Genomic DNA, 16,174 nt, shown 5'->3' on the forward strand with positions numbered 1-16,174 from the left:
AGGACTGACTTAGTCACCAAGGTGACCCAGCTTCCAACACCGTGGGCACCAGGAACGTGTAGGAATCTAAGACATTGAGACCACAGCAAACTCCTGCTGGGAGCCTTGGTTTAACTTAAGTGAAAGTTGACTTTGTGTTTCAGTTCTCCCAGAGAGTGAGGACAGTTTCCTGAGACTTAAACGTGTCAGGTTTAAACCTGGGATACAAGGTTGAGGCGTCTATTTACCACATCAAAGAGGACCTGGCAACCAGGCTCTCCCAGTATCCCTCAGTCCCTACCAGTTACAGGGCCCTCCTGGAGGGCATATCCCACTCCTTATCCTAAACTTCTCTAGCCTAGGGGGCTGAGCTGCCCTTCCAATCATTTTGGTTGCCTGCTCTTTTTGTATCTTTGGGCCTCCTGGCCGCTGCACCTGGTTCCCCTCTTCTCGCCACCACATAGCTCAGGGTCATCAAGAGTCTTCCTTTCGAAACAAACAATATATATATGGAAAATATTCTTATTTTACGTGCATTGGTGTTTTGCCTGCATGTATGTCTGTGTGAGGTGTTGAATCCTGGAGTTACACAGTTGTGAGCTGCCATGTGATTGCTGGGAATTGAATCAAGGTCCTCTGGAAGAGCAGCTCCAGGGGGCTTTTATAGAGAACTTTTCAGATTTTTCAGGACCTGATGCTTTCTTTCTTGAGCCAACTGCGCTGAGACGCACCGGTGAGGGGCGGTCCAAACTTTTTTGAAGCCCAGACCGCTGGCTTTTAAACTCCGCATCCATGAAAACATGGATCCCGGATTTCGCGGGCTGACTGCGGCGGGGGTGATCCTGGAGCGGAGCCTGCCATTCCATCTCTGCTTTTCCGGGTCTTCGGGAGAGCTCAGGGGCGTAAATAGAAAATGAGGACTCTCAGGGGTGCGCGGAGCATCGGGCACCCCTGAGGCTGGTTGAAGTACAGTGATGGGGACTTGTTTTGATGCTCCAAAGCCTGAGGTGAGTCTTCTGGGCCAGTGGAGACTGGGGCGCCTGTTGGAGCTAGCTGAAGGACACCGCTGCTCTGCGCGAAAGCAGAGTGTAAGAGAAAACAGTTTGCTGGGCCCGGGCAAACAACCCGCGTCTGCTGGCAGATCCTAGAAACCCTGGCACCCTTCTTAGAGCCAGAAACCGGGATGGCAAGCTGATGTGGCCTGTGAAAGCAGGTGGGAGCTTGTGACCCTGGAGCCTTGGGCTCCGGGAGCAGGGAGGAGGAGCACGCTATCCCGAGGGTATGATTTAGTGCTCTTCCCCGGACCGTGCAGGGGCCGGGGCGCAGCTCAGCTTCCTTTACAAGGCCCCAGGCAAAAGTCTCCCTGTCCCGCTGTGTTGAGAGCTGCCCCTGGTACCTGGGTGCAACACCGAGAAACTTGTTGATGGAATCTTGTGCCCAGCGAGTTAACAGTTTTGACTTTCCTGAGATGGAAACAGTGTGCATTTATTATATACTTTGGAAGAGACTCCCAAGAGCTGGCTTTGATTATCCACCCAGGTTGTTTTTTAGGGTTTTTGTTCCCAGCTAGGGTGCTCAATATGAGACTCATTTTGCATCATAAGATACAGAACTTGTGACTTTTAATGATATTTGATTGGGACTTCCCTATCTTTGGTTAATTGCTAGCACATTTTACACGAAATAACCTTTTCTTAACGTAACAACTCCAGCAGATTAGCCCCCTGACCACTGACTCGATGCTCTGAAACAGCTGGTAGACTAGGCAGTGAATGAAGTGTCTTGTGTTGTGCAGTGCGTGCAACCCGGATAGGTCCAGTTTTGAGTAAGGCTAGCTGATGTTCAGGACCTTAATGTCTTCAAATGTAGCTTTCTTTCTCTCAGATGAAATGCACCACTCCTCACGTGCTTGGGACCAATCTTGGGCCTGCTAGAGATGTCGTACTACAAAGTAACGTCATGCATCTCTTTGGTCCATCATACTCTCAGGTGGAGTCCTCCCAGGTAGGGCCTGGGTTGGTTTCTGAATTGAATAACCAGCCCAGGTGTTTGAACACTGAAGTTTCCAACTACCAGTATAGAAAGCACCACAGCATCAATCTTAGAACTTAGAACGTGCTTTCTAAGACGCGTGTAGTGCACAATTGGCTAACTGAGGTGCCCATTAACATATCAAAGCTGACACTGGCCTCCATCCAGTTTTTCTCAGCATCCCACAGCCCTAACTTGTTACAGGATCCACCTGGTTAGCACACCCTGCCCCTACCCTACACTTCTCCAGCCCAGGGGACTGGACTAGACTACTCTCTCCCAGCTGCTTTTCCCTATAAAACTCAGCCATTTTGGCTATGCCAGCCCTTTTGGCCTCTTGGTCTCCTGTTCTCCTGTCTCTCCCATCTCTCCTCCCCTGGCTCAGTCTGTCAGTCATGTCCACTCTGGACTCTCCCGGATGTCTCTGCCTCTGGCTATGCTTTCCTTCATATCTACAATAAACCTTGTCCTCACCATACCCAGGAGCAGTCATGTCCTTTTATTTCTTGTTTTCATTCAACGGCCTGCATCCCTAGCACTCATTCTGGAGGCCAAGGCAGGAGAAGGTGATTTAGAGGCCAGGCTAGGCTATGCAGACAGATCCTGTCTTAGAAAAGGAAAAAAACAAAACAAAACAAAAACCCAAACCCGTGTCTTGCCTCTAAGCCAAAGGCAATGCATCAGGTGACCAATAAGGTGTGTTAAAATTCTGAAATTGTAATAACTCATCTGCTGGCTCCCTGCTAGATGGCAGTGTCTAATAGCGAATCAAAGACTCCATTGTTACTGTGTTGCTGCTCATCTTGCCTTCTCAAGGGCAAACGTTAAACAGTTTTCAAGTTCTTATACACAACATTCAGAAACCCTCCTCAGGATTATACCTGGGAAATAAAGGAAAAGATGATAATTTGGCCAGTGTTACTTGTATGCATAAATATGGCATAGTACAGAAGCCTTCCCAGCCTCTACTTAAGTGCTTTTATACTTATGTACAGTTGATTTTCCCAAGAAACGGAGCGAGCGTCTTATTCAGCTCTCATCGTTTTACACCAAACCCCCCTCTCCTCCAGGCTCACATTTGCACGCTTGGTCCTCAGCTGGCGATGCGGTTCTGGGAGGTTGTAGAACCTTTAGGAGGTACGGCCTGGGTGATGGAAGAAGGTGACTAGGGATGGGCTTTGAAGGTGACGTTAGCTCCTGGTTCTGGTTTGTGGGAACACCCATCACTTGGTGGAGGGAGCTGTTTTGTCCATCATTCTTTTCCACCGGGGTGAACCGAAATCCTTTGAAAGGGAAAGCCAAAGTGAGTCCTTCCTCCTGTAAACTGCTTCTGCCAGGGTTTGTGTTGTTGTGACAGTAACAACAGTGAATGAATATGTATAAGTGTTCCTGAAATGGGCTTTGGAAAAAGTAAATACTAAGTTTATTTTAATTTATATGCCTTCTAAATACTTTTTAAAGAAGATTATGTAAAATCCTTGTTTTCAGAAAGAAATGCTGAATTACTGAAAAAGAAAAATGGAGCCAGGCACACACACCTTTAATCCTAGCACCCTGGAGGCAGAGGCAAGCTAATCTCTGTGAGTCCACGCCCAATCTGGTCTACAGAGCAAGTTCTAGGACATCCAGAACTACACAGTTCTACAAAACAAAACAAAACAAAACAAAAACTCCACAAAAATAAAGCACGCAAACAAAAAATAAAAAGGAAAATGGGGCTAATCAGGAGACTAGATCATTTGTATAATTAGTATGTTAGAAGCCCTTAGTTCAGTCCTGAGCATCACTGCCCCCTCCCCCAAAGTCTGGGGGATGTCTAGAACAGTGCAGAGGTACTGGTATTCAAAGTTGGCTCAGCAGTACAGAAAAGGCAAGTTATGTTCTGGCAGCAGCAGGAACACAGACCTCGAGGAAGAGACCAGGGAAGGGAATTAGAGAAATACAGTGAGGTACACATCCATTTTCTTTTTCAGTGTTAAGGACGGGGCCCTGGGCCCCATGTATGGTAGGCAGGTGATCTACCACTGAGCTACAGCCCCATACCTGGGCCTCTTTTTAAACTGACACTTAGAATCTTTGCAAAGGCATGGGCAGACTCCAGTCAGAGGCAAGATACTCAGTTTTCATTCTAGGGACATTCATTTATAACTAGCTGAGTGGAGAATCTGAGGGGATGGGCCTGGGAAGAACACCAGTTTGCGGGCTTGGAGGGCAACCACCGCAGAGATAAATGAGGAGTCTTGATGTGGCATAGTTGAAAGGAGGCAGTAAAAGTGTTTGAAAATGTAACACATTCCTGCCCACCTACCGTGGCATTTCTGGAAGGACAGCCACAATTCAAGGGGTGTACTGGAGATTTTTGTTTGTTTTGTTTTTTTTTGAGACAGAGTTTCTCTGTGTTGCCCTGGCTGTCCTGGAACTCACTCTGTAGACCAGGCTGTCGTTGAACTCACAGAGATCCACCTGCCTCTGCCTCCTGAGTGCTGGGATTAAAGGCGTGCGCCACCACACCGGGCATAGAGATTTATGCAATGTAAGGTGACAATATCTCTTGGAGAACCAAGCCTATTTTAGGAATTAAGCATTACTGTGAATAATTAAGTTTTGATAATTAGATTCTTCTGAAACCCCTCCCTGGTGTTATCTTTAGCCCAGCAAAGACAATTGCTATTGACTCCCCCGTTGCTATGGAGAACCAATCAGAAGAGTCATTGTACAGCTGTCTGTCTTCTGCCTCACTTCCTTCCTGCCAGTGAAGAGAGGGCGGAGGAGAGGAACACATGGAGTATCAGGATTTGTCATGGTTGATTTTGATGGTCAGCGTCATGGAAGCATGACCTGGAAAATGCCATGAGGGTGTTTCCAGAAAGGTTTAGTTGAGAAGGGAAGCCTTGCTCTGAACGGGTAAGGTATCGGCAGCCCGTGGGCTGGAAACAAGAGAGGAAGTGACCTGAGCGTTGGCCTTCATCCCTATCTCCTGACTGTGGACACAAGATGAGCAGCCACCTCACACTGCTACTTCTTTGCCTTCCCAGCTGTGATGGATTGTCTAGTCCCATTGTGAGCCAAGCCCAATGGTCGCTTAAGTTGCTTTTGTCACATACTTTGTTACAACAACAAGAAAAGCGGCTGTTTCAGAGTTAGCCGACTCAGTGTGTCAAGCAAGCACACCAGTGGCCCTGATTTATCACCATCATCTGGGACATGGCGGAAATCGTCCCTTGGTTCAGTTGCCTGCCCTGCACAGCCAAAATTTGAGGCTAGGCACCCACCGTCTGCTGATTTTCCTTGAGATACTCAGTCTTAACTCCTGTAGAAGAAAAGAGGAGTAATTTTAAGATGATGGTGCTGTTGGTTTGGTAGAAGAGTACTTATAGACGCTCCACTCATCCGGACCCTTTCTGCTCAGCAGATGGGCAGCCCTGGATAGTGTCCACCAGCCATCCAAAGCATTGCAGAAGCTCAGCGCTCAGGCTCAGGAGTGAGTTAGTCAGTCCATTTCAGAGGTTATATACCACGGCCTATAAACAGATACATTCCTCTGTGCTGGAAATGAATATTATGGGGCATTGTCCTGAAGGGCTCGGGTTCACCCTGTAGGCATTGATGAAGCAGAAACAGGGGGAAGCCTCCCCTTCTTGGAGTGCCATTACATTGGAGCTTGAGGGCTTTCTTGGTACCCTCTGTGGGTCCATCTGTCTTCACCAGTTGGAGGACTTCTGACTGGATGACATGCTCCTGGCTAATTGCTGGCATGGGTTAGATCGAGTGCTACTATTGTAAGTGTACCCTAAGGCCTGGCAGGTTGCTGCAGAGTGTAATTCACGTACTGGAGTCTGATCTTCAGTGGGGACCGTTTAACCACAGTCAGGTTCTGGACCCCGTACTACACTCTTGGCTTTAGCAGTAACCTGACTTGAGGTTCTCTACATGCAAGGGAATTTGTACTCTCTTTTTTTTCCGAGACAGGGTTTCTCTGTGTAGCTTTGCGCCTTTCCTGGAACTCACTCTGTAGCCCAGGCTGGCCTCGAACTCACAGAGATCCGCCTGCCTCTGCCTCCCGAGTGTGGGGGATTAAAGGAGTGTGCCACCACTGCCTGGTGGAATTTGTGGAATTTGTATTCTTGAATTCTTCGTTGGTAGTTGATATGACTGATTAAAAATTGCAAAAAGACCCTCCAACTGTCCTGAGACATCAGCTGTAAAAATAACCCAAGCTAGCTTCAGATCTCTCTTCAGCTTCTGTTTTCCTTTACTCCAGACTCTTTCTGTCCCAATAGCCGCCACTGTTTCTGGTGTCTCTTTCCTTTCCGTTGATCTCGGAGTCAGGTGACCTGATTTCTAGACCTATTTCTAAAAATATGATCCCAGGCCAGTTGCTTAAATTTGGTAAGGCTTAGTTTTATTTTTGTAATAACTGGAATCCATAATACCTATGCTGTCTGTTTTTCCAAAGTGGTTATAAATAATATTGAATGAAGTGACAGATTTAGAACTCTTCGGAAAATGTTGCAGTCTTAATATCTTTTAATGATTTATCTGATTGTATATGTGATTGGTGTGGGGTGAATGTGGCGGCATGTGTCAGTGTGAGTACATGTGAAGGTCAGTGGACAGCTTTCTGGAAGTTGTTTCTAGTCTTCCATCACGATTTCCGGGGATCGAACGTAGGTTGGTGGCTTTGCATGATAAGTGATTTTGCCCACTGAGCCGTCTTGCTAGTCTGAAAGTGATGTAATTTTATTCCCATCTAAGAGGTTAATATTTCACTGCCTAATCTGGGTCATATTAATTATAGCTACAGTAAATTGCTTTTGCACATAAAATGAAAATTTAATAATCTTTCTGTCGTGCAAGGAAAAGGATGAAGTTTATTACTTACAGCAAATACACTGACGATTAGAAATATGTAGTCGCATCCCCAAATTTATATTGTTTGAATGTCAGAACCTGAAACTGGGATTCAGAGTGCTGGGTCCACATTTTATGTAGTTAATAGCTGTTAATATGCACTGAGTAGAATCCTGCAGGGTGCTTGTGAGGTTCTTAGAGCGTTTTGGTCCCTTTCTCTTGGACCCACCGGATGACAGCTGTTCTACACAGGCTCGCTTGTTCTCTGTGTTAGCATCATTTAGTGTGAATTTTATAGTATTAACGTTAAAAACTAAGAAAGAATACATGAAGTTCAGTGCTAAACTGGTTTCCACTTGTAGTACTTGCCAAAGTTATGATTTTGTAAAATAATAAGTTTTTTTTGAGATTATAATATAATTACCTGTGTACATAATTACATAATTTCGCCCCCTCCCTTTCATCCTTCCAAACCTTCTCATGGACCCCTTTGCTCTCTCTCAAATTTGGTCAATACCAAATTGACCACTTGGTATTGTATAACCAATTTGAGGGCCCTTTCATGGGGAACACTAGTTCTCCTGTTCCCAGAATTCCTTGCTTGCCTCCTGTAGTTCTTTGTCTGGGATTGGGGCCCCATGAGATTTCCTCTTCCATGCTAGCATGTATATTGATGTTGTCCTTGTTCAGGTCATGTTTAGACAGCCATGTTGGTGAGACTTTATGGGTGTAGGTTCTTACATTTCTAAGAGACACAATCTCACGGCTAACTTCCTGTTCTTCTGGCTATTAGCAGTCTTTTGGTCCCCTCTGCCACAAAGATCCCTGAGCCTTAGGTGTAGGAGTGCATTGTGGATGTAACAGTTGGGACCAACCAGATTCCACGGCTCTGCATTTTGATTGGTTGTGGTGGTTTGTTGTTGTTGTTATTTTTGTTTGTTTGTTTTGTTTTTTGAGACAGAGTTTCTCTGTTTAGCCCTGGCTGTCCTGGAACTCGCTCTATAAACCAGGCTGACTTTGAACTCGGAGAGATCAGCCTGCTTCTGCCTCCTTAGTGCGGGGATCAAAGGCATGTGCTTTTGATACCGCCCAGCTGTTCCCCCCCCACCCCCCATGGTCTGTTGGCAAAGGAGACATTTCTCTGATGCTGGGTAAGAACACTTATCTGTGGTAAAGTTCAAGTTTTGAGTCACTCACCCTGCTTCCTTCAGATTCAGCTTTCTTTTGAAGATGAGGCTGGTAGCTGGGACGTCATGGAACGGGGTGGGTGGGGTGGGGTGGGGTGGGGGTGGGCAGGGGGAAAGGACTGAATGTGCTCTTGCCTGCTGTGTATCTAGCAATGGCCTTCTTCCTGATGGCTTTCTTAGCAGATGTTAGTGGGTCCTTGCCTTGGCCACTTTCCTTTCGAAGTTTCAAATTGATGAGGCAGCTGCATGTTGTATGAATTCAACTTCGCTTTCTCCATAAAGTTTTAATAATGTGAATACTAGGGGCTGGAGAGATGGTTAAGAGCACTGACTGCTCTTCCAGAGGTCCTGAGTTCAATTCCCAGCAACCACATGGTGGCTCACAACCATCTACAATTAGACCTGGTGCCCTCTTCTGGCCTGCAAGGACATATGCAGGCAGAACACTGTATACATAATAAATACATCTTAAAAAAATGTTAAAAAAAATGTGAATACTATTTAAGTAAAAGAAGGTAAATAGGTACTGGACATGTGCTCTGTGTCATGTTTTGATAGGGAAATTTATCAGTCTCATATCATGCCCACAGTAACTCCAATTAGTTGTCATTATTATCTACTTTCAGAGGTTGAAGTATTGAGAGGTTAAGGTTAAGCCAACTGGGATGTTGAGATTGTACTCTGGAAGGATGATTCTGGAGCCTTTCTACTTAGCTGTTTTATTCTGGGAATTCCATGGATGAAAGAGGAAAAAATGTATTTTTGGTGATTTCTGAGACCAAGAATCAATATGCTATTGAGGAAGAAAAATATCCTAAATTTAGAAGTCAGTCAGCAGAGGGGCTGGTGAGATGGCTCAGTGGTTAAGAGTGCTGGCAGTGGATTGGAGTTCAGTTCTGAGCTCCCTCGTTGGGTGGCCCACAGCCCTCCTATAATGCTAGCTCCAGTGCCTTCTGTGGCCTCTGTTGGCACACACACACACACACACACACACACACACACGCACACGCACACGCACACGCACACGCACACACGCACATGCACACGCACACATTCACAAACAGACACAACAAGCACATAAACACATAAAACAAAGTGAAAATAACAGGGCCATGAGAGAGGAGTATGCTGTTAAGATACAGGCCTTTCTCCTAACCTCTGTTCCATCATTATATTCCCAGTTAATCTCTAATTCTGCATCCTGGAGACATGTGACTCAGATTTATAATCCAGCCCTTGACATATTGTGCCCTCCAAGCCTGCTCTAATTTTGCCCCCATAGGACTGTTTGCCCAGGATGTCGGAGTTGCAGCATTTTAGGAATAAGAAACATTCAGAGCCATGCGGCTGTGGCGCATGCCTTTAATCCCAGCATTTGGGAGGCAGAGCCAGGCGGATCTCTGTGAGTTGGAGGCCAGCCTGGTCTACAGAGTGAGATCCAGGACAGGTACCAAAACTACACAGAGAAACCCTGTCTCAAAAAACAAACAAAACAAAACAAAAAGAAAAAGAAAAAAAGAAACATTCAGTGTGACATTCTGTGCCTTTTAAGAGTTGTTTTTTTCTTTTCTTTTCTTTTTTCTTATGAAAAGGTTTCTAAGGTAGCTCAGTTGATATGGTGCTCACCTCAAATACACAAGACCCTGTGTTTCATTCCTAATACCCCATCAATCTGGGCATACTGGTGGACACCTATAATCCCAGCATTTAGGAGGTAGAATAAGGTGGGGAAGGGATCAGAAGTTCAGGGCTATCTTTGGCCACAACAGTGAGTTTGAGGCCAGCCTGGCTTCATGAGAACCTGTCCCCAAAACACCAAAAACAGCAACCAGTTCAGATACATGAAAATGAAGCTTCCAGAAACTCATATTGCCCACACTATCTCCTGCTTTGTTGTGCTTTCCACAAAAGTCTCAGTAGATGACCCAGTAAGCAGAATTCCTCCATGAGCTGGTTGGTTTCTTTAGTTAGTCACTGTCCCCTCCTTAACCAAAACCTGAACCTTTATTATTTTTTTCCCCTAGCTTTTTCAGAAGTGGATGTGCGGTCTGTTTCTTTATTCCTTCGAGACCTGGTTAGGAAGTGACTTCATCTAAGTAACCCTGGAATCCAGTCTTCTAATGGCAGAGAAATTAGGGAGAGATTAGGGAGACATGAGAGTTAATGGGGCTGTGTGGCCTTGAGCAAGTTAGGTAACCGTTCTGGTCTCAGTTACTTTATTTCTGCGTGAGGTATCAGTTATATGTATGATTAGGTATATGTATGATTAAGTATTAGGTATAATGAGGTGTATGATCTAAAAGGTTCCTTTTAGTTTAAGATTTCTGTGCTTTTATGCAGTAAGCCCATGTCTGTCAGCTTTGCACTGTGGCTAAAAGATTATTTGTTCCTTCCAGTGTTTTTGGATGCTGCTGTGTCTGAGGACTCCAGCTGCTCTGATGATAGCCTAAGAAGACTGCATGCTGTTCCCTCCCAGCATCAAGCCAGGCCCACTCGAAATCTTGGATCTCAGTCCTTCATGGAGACCAGCTCCCAGCAGGAAATTGGCACCCAGATGGTTCCTCCATGTGAAGTTGTCTCTGGCTGTGGGCTGACTGGAGGACACCTGGTGGCCAGGCCAGCCCTTTATCAGTCACCCAAGACAGGGCAGCATGGTGCGGATTCAGAGGAGGAAGCTTCTGGCGTCTTGCCTGTGCATGACAGCCACTGTCTTTCTGATGGTCACGCTGCAGGTACTGGGAACCTGGGCTGTGTAGAGCAGATTCATTGCTGGCACTTAGCATCTCCTTCCTGCCCAGTTCCTTTTCCTCAGAAAGCCCTGAGTAATTGATGTTTGCTTAACTTTTCAGCATCGTGTGTAGCTAGAGTTTTCCTGCCTGGCCCACAGTCAGGACAAATCTCTCTCAACCGCCAGTCCCACAGCCACTCAGACCCAACCAAGTAAACACAGAGACTTATATTGCTTACAAACTGTATGGCTGTACCAGGCTTCTTGCTAACTGTTCTTACAGCTTAAATTAATCCATTTCTATAAATCTATACTTTGCCACATGGCTCGTGGCTTACCGGCATCTTCACATGCTGTTTCTCATCATGGCAGCTGGCAGTGTCTCTCTGACTCAGCCTTCCACTTCCCAGCTTTATTCTCCTCCTTGTCCCGCCTACACTTCCTGCCTAGCCAATGGCCAATCAGTGTTTTATTTATTGACTAATCAGCAACACATTTGCCATACAGAACATCCCACAGCAATCGTGAGCCCATGTACACATTACAAAGGAGAACACCCTAATTCTATTTTTTCTTTTTCCTCCCCCGCCCCCCGTGTGTGTGTGTGTGTGTGTGTGTGTGTGTGTGTGTGTGTGTGTGTGTGTGTGTACACCAGTGTGGCTTGGAACTCAAGATACTTCTGCTTCTGATTCCTAAGTGTTGGGATTAAAGGAAGGAGCCACCATGCCCATTTGGGAGAACATTTTCTTTTTCTCCTTTTTCTTTTCTTTTCTTTCTTCCTTCCTTTTTTTTTTTTTTTTGAGACAGGGCTTCTCTGTGTGACTTTGGAGCTTTCTTTTAGATGTCATAATAAATTAGGTGGTTTTGGTGGACATGTCGTTTTTGTTTTCTGAGCATGGGAAGTGATGTGCATGCTGCCGGCGAGCCCCCTTCTGGCTCAGCTTCGGTTTTGTCACTGGTGGTGTTGGGACTGTGTCCTCCTGTTTTTCACTGTCACACCGGGTACATCAATATTTAACATTTCAAATTAATAAAACGTTATAAAACACTATTAATGAAAAATAAAATGCTTATATTCTGAATCATTCTGTTTTTACTAGTTCAGAGGGTAGACACATAAGTAAAGTTAAGGAAAGGTAAATTAATTGTGGATCCTGGTACTCAGCCGGAGTTGTCATTAAGGAGTACCTTATACCCAGAAGCTTAGACAAGACAAAATTTACTTTATTGGAAATATAGCTTGGGTTGTCCCAGGACCAAGGTGTTGGCTGGGTTGTTTCTTCTGAGACCTGCTTCCCTGTTTTCTTCTCCCTCTGTCTTTATATGGCCTTACCTCTGTGCCCAACTTTCCCCTTTTATAGTAATCTCAGTTATGTTGGGTTAAGGCCCTAAGATCATACTTGAATTTATTTCCTTTGTGGCTATACTGCCAAATACAGACACGTGTTTCTGAGGATACAGTTCAGCCCATGTCACATTTTATAACGCACATTTTAACATCAATGGTATGAGGGCTAATCTTTATTGTTCACTTGACTGGATTTAGAATCACCTAGGAGATATACCTCTGAGTCTGTCTCTGAGGGATTTTTCCAGAGATGTTTATTAGAGAAGGGAAGGCTGACCTGGAGGTGTGTGGCACTGTCCCATGGGCTGAGAGGGCCCAGACTAAATAAAAGGGAAAGAAGGAGAGAACTAAATGAGCAATCTTCCTCTGCCTCCTGCTCCGACGAGATGTGAGGTGAAGAGTCCTGGTCATACATCCCCACCACCTGGAACCTGCCTTTCTGCCTTCCCTGAATTAATGTACTATGTCCCCTGATCTGTGTTCCGAAGGTGACCACTCCTCCCTTAGCTCGCTCCTTGTTGACTATCTGGTCACAGCAATGAGAAAAGTAACTAATACAAATGATAGTCTAAATATGACAATGTAAATACCAATCCCCCAGTAAAGCTCAAACAATCTTGGAGGCAACCATTGATTTTTAGACATCATTCTAAACCCACATTTCATTATATTTTGTCAGAAAATTCACTAAGTGTATATGTATTTTTATTTTTGAATTTTAATTACCTACTTGCAAAAATAATTCATGAATATATGTGGGATATTTTAAAACAAATCCTTGCAGCACTTCACTTGGCTGTACATTAGTATGTTTTTCTAACAAGTAGGGATCATTTTCCTTTTTGAGACTGGGTTCATTTGTCTCTGTCCCTGTCCCTGTCTCTCCTGCCCATGCTAACTTCAAACTCACTATCCTCCTGTGCTAGAGTCCTTTGTCCAGAATGCTGGAATTGTGGGTGTGCTCTCTATACTAACCAGAAAGACTTCAAATGCTTGCTTGCTTTCTTTCTTTCTTTCCTTTTCTCTCTCTCTCCCTCCCTCCCTCCCTCCCTCCCTTCCTTCCTTCCTTTTTGTGTGTGTACATGCACATGTGTGCATGTGTGTGCAAGTATGCCACATATGTGTGGGTGCCTGCACAGATTAAAAGCAGACTTCAGATTCTACAGAGCTATAGTTACAGGCAGTTTTGAGCTGCCTAATGTGGGTGCTGGGAACCAAACTCAGGTCTTTAGAAGAGCAGTACAGTACGTGCACTTAGTCACTGAGTCATTTCTCCAGCCCAGAGACTTAAAAAAACATAACCACATAACTGCTATCTCACCTACGGTAGTGAGCAGTTGTTTCTCAGTACCCTCTAGCAGGTGTGCTAGATTTCTCCCAGAGAAAAGCCCTTTTATAATGGGATTCTGAATCTGCAGTAAACACATTTCTACACACTGCGTTTGGCTGGTGAATCTCAAGTTTTGCATTTGTATCTTATCTATTATTTGTGTATTTGTTTGTTTATTTATTTATGTGTTGGGGAAGTTTCTTTTTTTCCACATTTTATTCTGTGTCTTGGATTGGTTGAAGAAACTGGTTTATTTGTCCTTTGCATTGTGGATTTGGCTGATCTTATCCTTAAGGTTTTGCTTCATGTCCTTCTATCTCTCATATTTCCTACAACCTGACGATGACATCTAGGGATGAATACACATTAAGAGCTGCTTTGCAGAAACAGCTCTCCTTAAAACTGCTTCTGTTATTTATAAATGAACTTACACTTCACGCAGGAGACATGGGTGAGACACACGGAACAAATTTTGTAGTGAAGTTTTATCTCATGGAGTTTTGACAGCCTTTTCTTTCTTCTTTTTCTTAAGTTATTGGTTGTACGTTAGTAAGAAGGAAGGTCAAATGAAGAGAGGGTCTGCGCTGTAAATTAACGTGCTTCCATCAAGCTTTTGGGGAAGAGCCACATTATCACATTATAAAAATGCTGAGGAAGCTCTTGGCAGGACTGACTTGGTTTCAGTTGCTTAAAGCTAATGTATTTTTTTTTTTTTTTACTCTTTTGGAATAGCACTTGGCTTTCATAGAGAAGGTCTTAACATCTTAGTTGGCATGGGCACATTGAGACTCTAGTCAAAGTTTTACTCTTTCCCTAAGGAGTTATGGACTCCAGGTGATGTATGGTGGTCAGTGGCCCTTTTCTCACACTAGGCATAGCAAGCCCATTAACAAGGAGCTGCCCTTGGCTGCTGGGTGTGTGTCCTCTTGTGGAGGACTTAACGCCATTATAATGGAACTGGGCTATCTTAGGAGTGGGTTGCTGATAAAAAGATGAATTTGATTCTCTCTCTCTTTCCTTTTTTTGGGACAAGGTCTCACTATGTATCCCATGTTGACCCTGAACTTGGTATCTTACTGCCTCAGTCTCTTAAGTGCTAGGATCGCATGTATATATCACTACTCTGGCTCTAAAAATAATCTCTTTGGTGGAAGGCATGTGTTGGGATGAAGCCCTCAGCTTTGAGTGTAGTGGGCAAGTATACTAGCACTAAGCTACACCGCAACCCTTCCTGTCCCTTTCCTTCTGTTGGGTTCCTCGATGTCAGACAACACAGTCTCCAGAACTATGAGAAACAAATCTTTATTCTTTAGAGATTATCAACCTCAGGTCTTCTGTTATAGCAGTACCCAGTGGAACAAGACGGGAGATTATCCTGAATTATCCACAGAAGTCATTAAAAGCAGAGTGTAGGCAGAAGTTTCTCTCCTGCCTGCCTGTTCCCAAGTACCCAGCAGCCGCTTCTTAAATAATTGACTCGGAGGCTTAGTATTATTTATAAATGCTTGGCCGGTAGATCAGGCTTATTTCTAAACTGGCTCTTATACTTAAATTACCCACAATTCTTATCTATGTTTAGCCATGTGTCTTTGTACCTTTTTTCAGTGCAGCATTCTCATCTTGCTTCCTCTGCATCTGGCTGGGGACTCCTGACTCAGCCCTTCTTCTTCTCAGAATTCTAATCTGGTTGCCCTAACTATACTTCCTGCCTGGCTACTGGCCAATCAGCATTTTATTAAACCAATTTGAGTGACAAATCTTTACAGTGTACAAGAGCATTATCCCACAGCAGCAGAGAACATTTCCTGGGTGTTTTCATGGAAAGGGGCAGTGTTAGGAGTGAGGGAAGTGGTGTTGATAGATCTAAAGATTGAAATTTGGGTTATGAGCCAAATAAACATTGTGAACGATTCCTAAAAGATAGAAAAAGCAAGAGGTTGGACTGTCCCTCAAGGTCTATAGAAGAATGTAGACATGCTGGCCTTTTGATAATTAGACTGTAAGCCCATGTCTAGCTCCAACCATCCCGAACTGTATGGTTATAATAAGTGTGTTATTTTAGAGGAGTTTTGGTATGTTGTTACAGAAAACCGACAGGAAGCTAAAACATCAAGACAGTGGGAGCTGTGCCGAATGACATGGGAGAATCAGATTCTGATAATGGTTGTCTTCACTTTCAGGTAGTGGTTGAGCTTGGAAAATTTGAAAGGAAGAAGTTTAAAAATTCCAATTTGCAAGATGGACATAAAGAAGTGGAAGAGGAGCCTAAACATCTCAATCCCTTTCCTGAAAAGGCAGCACTAGCCTCGGATGTGAAGAACACGATGGATGTGGGGAGCTACCCCATTGTGCTGTGGTGGTCCCCACTGACTGGAGAGACTGGCAGGCTCGGCCAGTGTGGGCCAGATGCTTGCTTCTTCACCATCAACCGGACCTTCCAGCATCATCCTATGACCAAGGCCTTCCTCTTCTATGGTGAGTTGGGTTTTTCCTTCCTCCTTTCAACTCTTAATGTCTTGTTCAGAGCTGGGTTACTGCTCATCTCCTGAGAGGGCAGAGCTCTCCTGGAACAAGTCTTAGAGCACCCGATTTCTTCAGTGTTGGCTGTGTGGAAGGCCTGAAGCATTTAGCAAATGTCAGACAATCCTGGTCAACTATGCTGGTGTGAATGAGGATGGCCCCCAAAGGCTCATATGTTTGAATGAGTAGGTCCCAGTTGG

The 16,174-nt window shown here is 44.7% G+C and overlaps 1 protein-coding gene across 3 annotated transcripts in view; it reads left to right on the top strand.

Annotated features, from left to right (window-relative positions):
• The first annotated feature begins 879 nt into the window (after positions 1 to 879).
• Positions 880 to 16,174, top strand: part of Fut10 (fucosyltransferase 10) — a 77,517-nt gene continuing 62,222 nt past the window's right edge. For all 3 annotated transcript variants that reach the window (XM_052751956.1, XM_052751958.1, XM_052751957.1), the window contains exons 1-3: positions 880 to 986; positions 10,445 to 10,780; positions 15,635 to 15,929. In XM_052751956.1, coding sequence (XP_052607916.1) covers positions 10,700 to 10,780; positions 15,635 to 15,929 — 376 coding nt within the window. In that variant the 5' untranslated portion in view covers positions 880 to 986; positions 10,445 to 10,699. The remainder of the gene's footprint in view (positions 987 to 10,444; positions 10,781 to 15,634; positions 15,930 to 16,174) is intronic.

The sequence above is a fragment of the Peromyscus californicus genome, unplaced genomic scaffold (assembly GCF_007827085.1).
Source record: "Peromyscus californicus insignis strain IS unplaced genomic scaffold, ASM782708v3 Scaffold_23__1_contigs__length_62951481, whole genome shotgun sequence".
Lineage (NCBI taxonomy): Eukaryota > Metazoa > Chordata > Mammalia > Rodentia > Cricetidae > Peromyscus > Peromyscus californicus.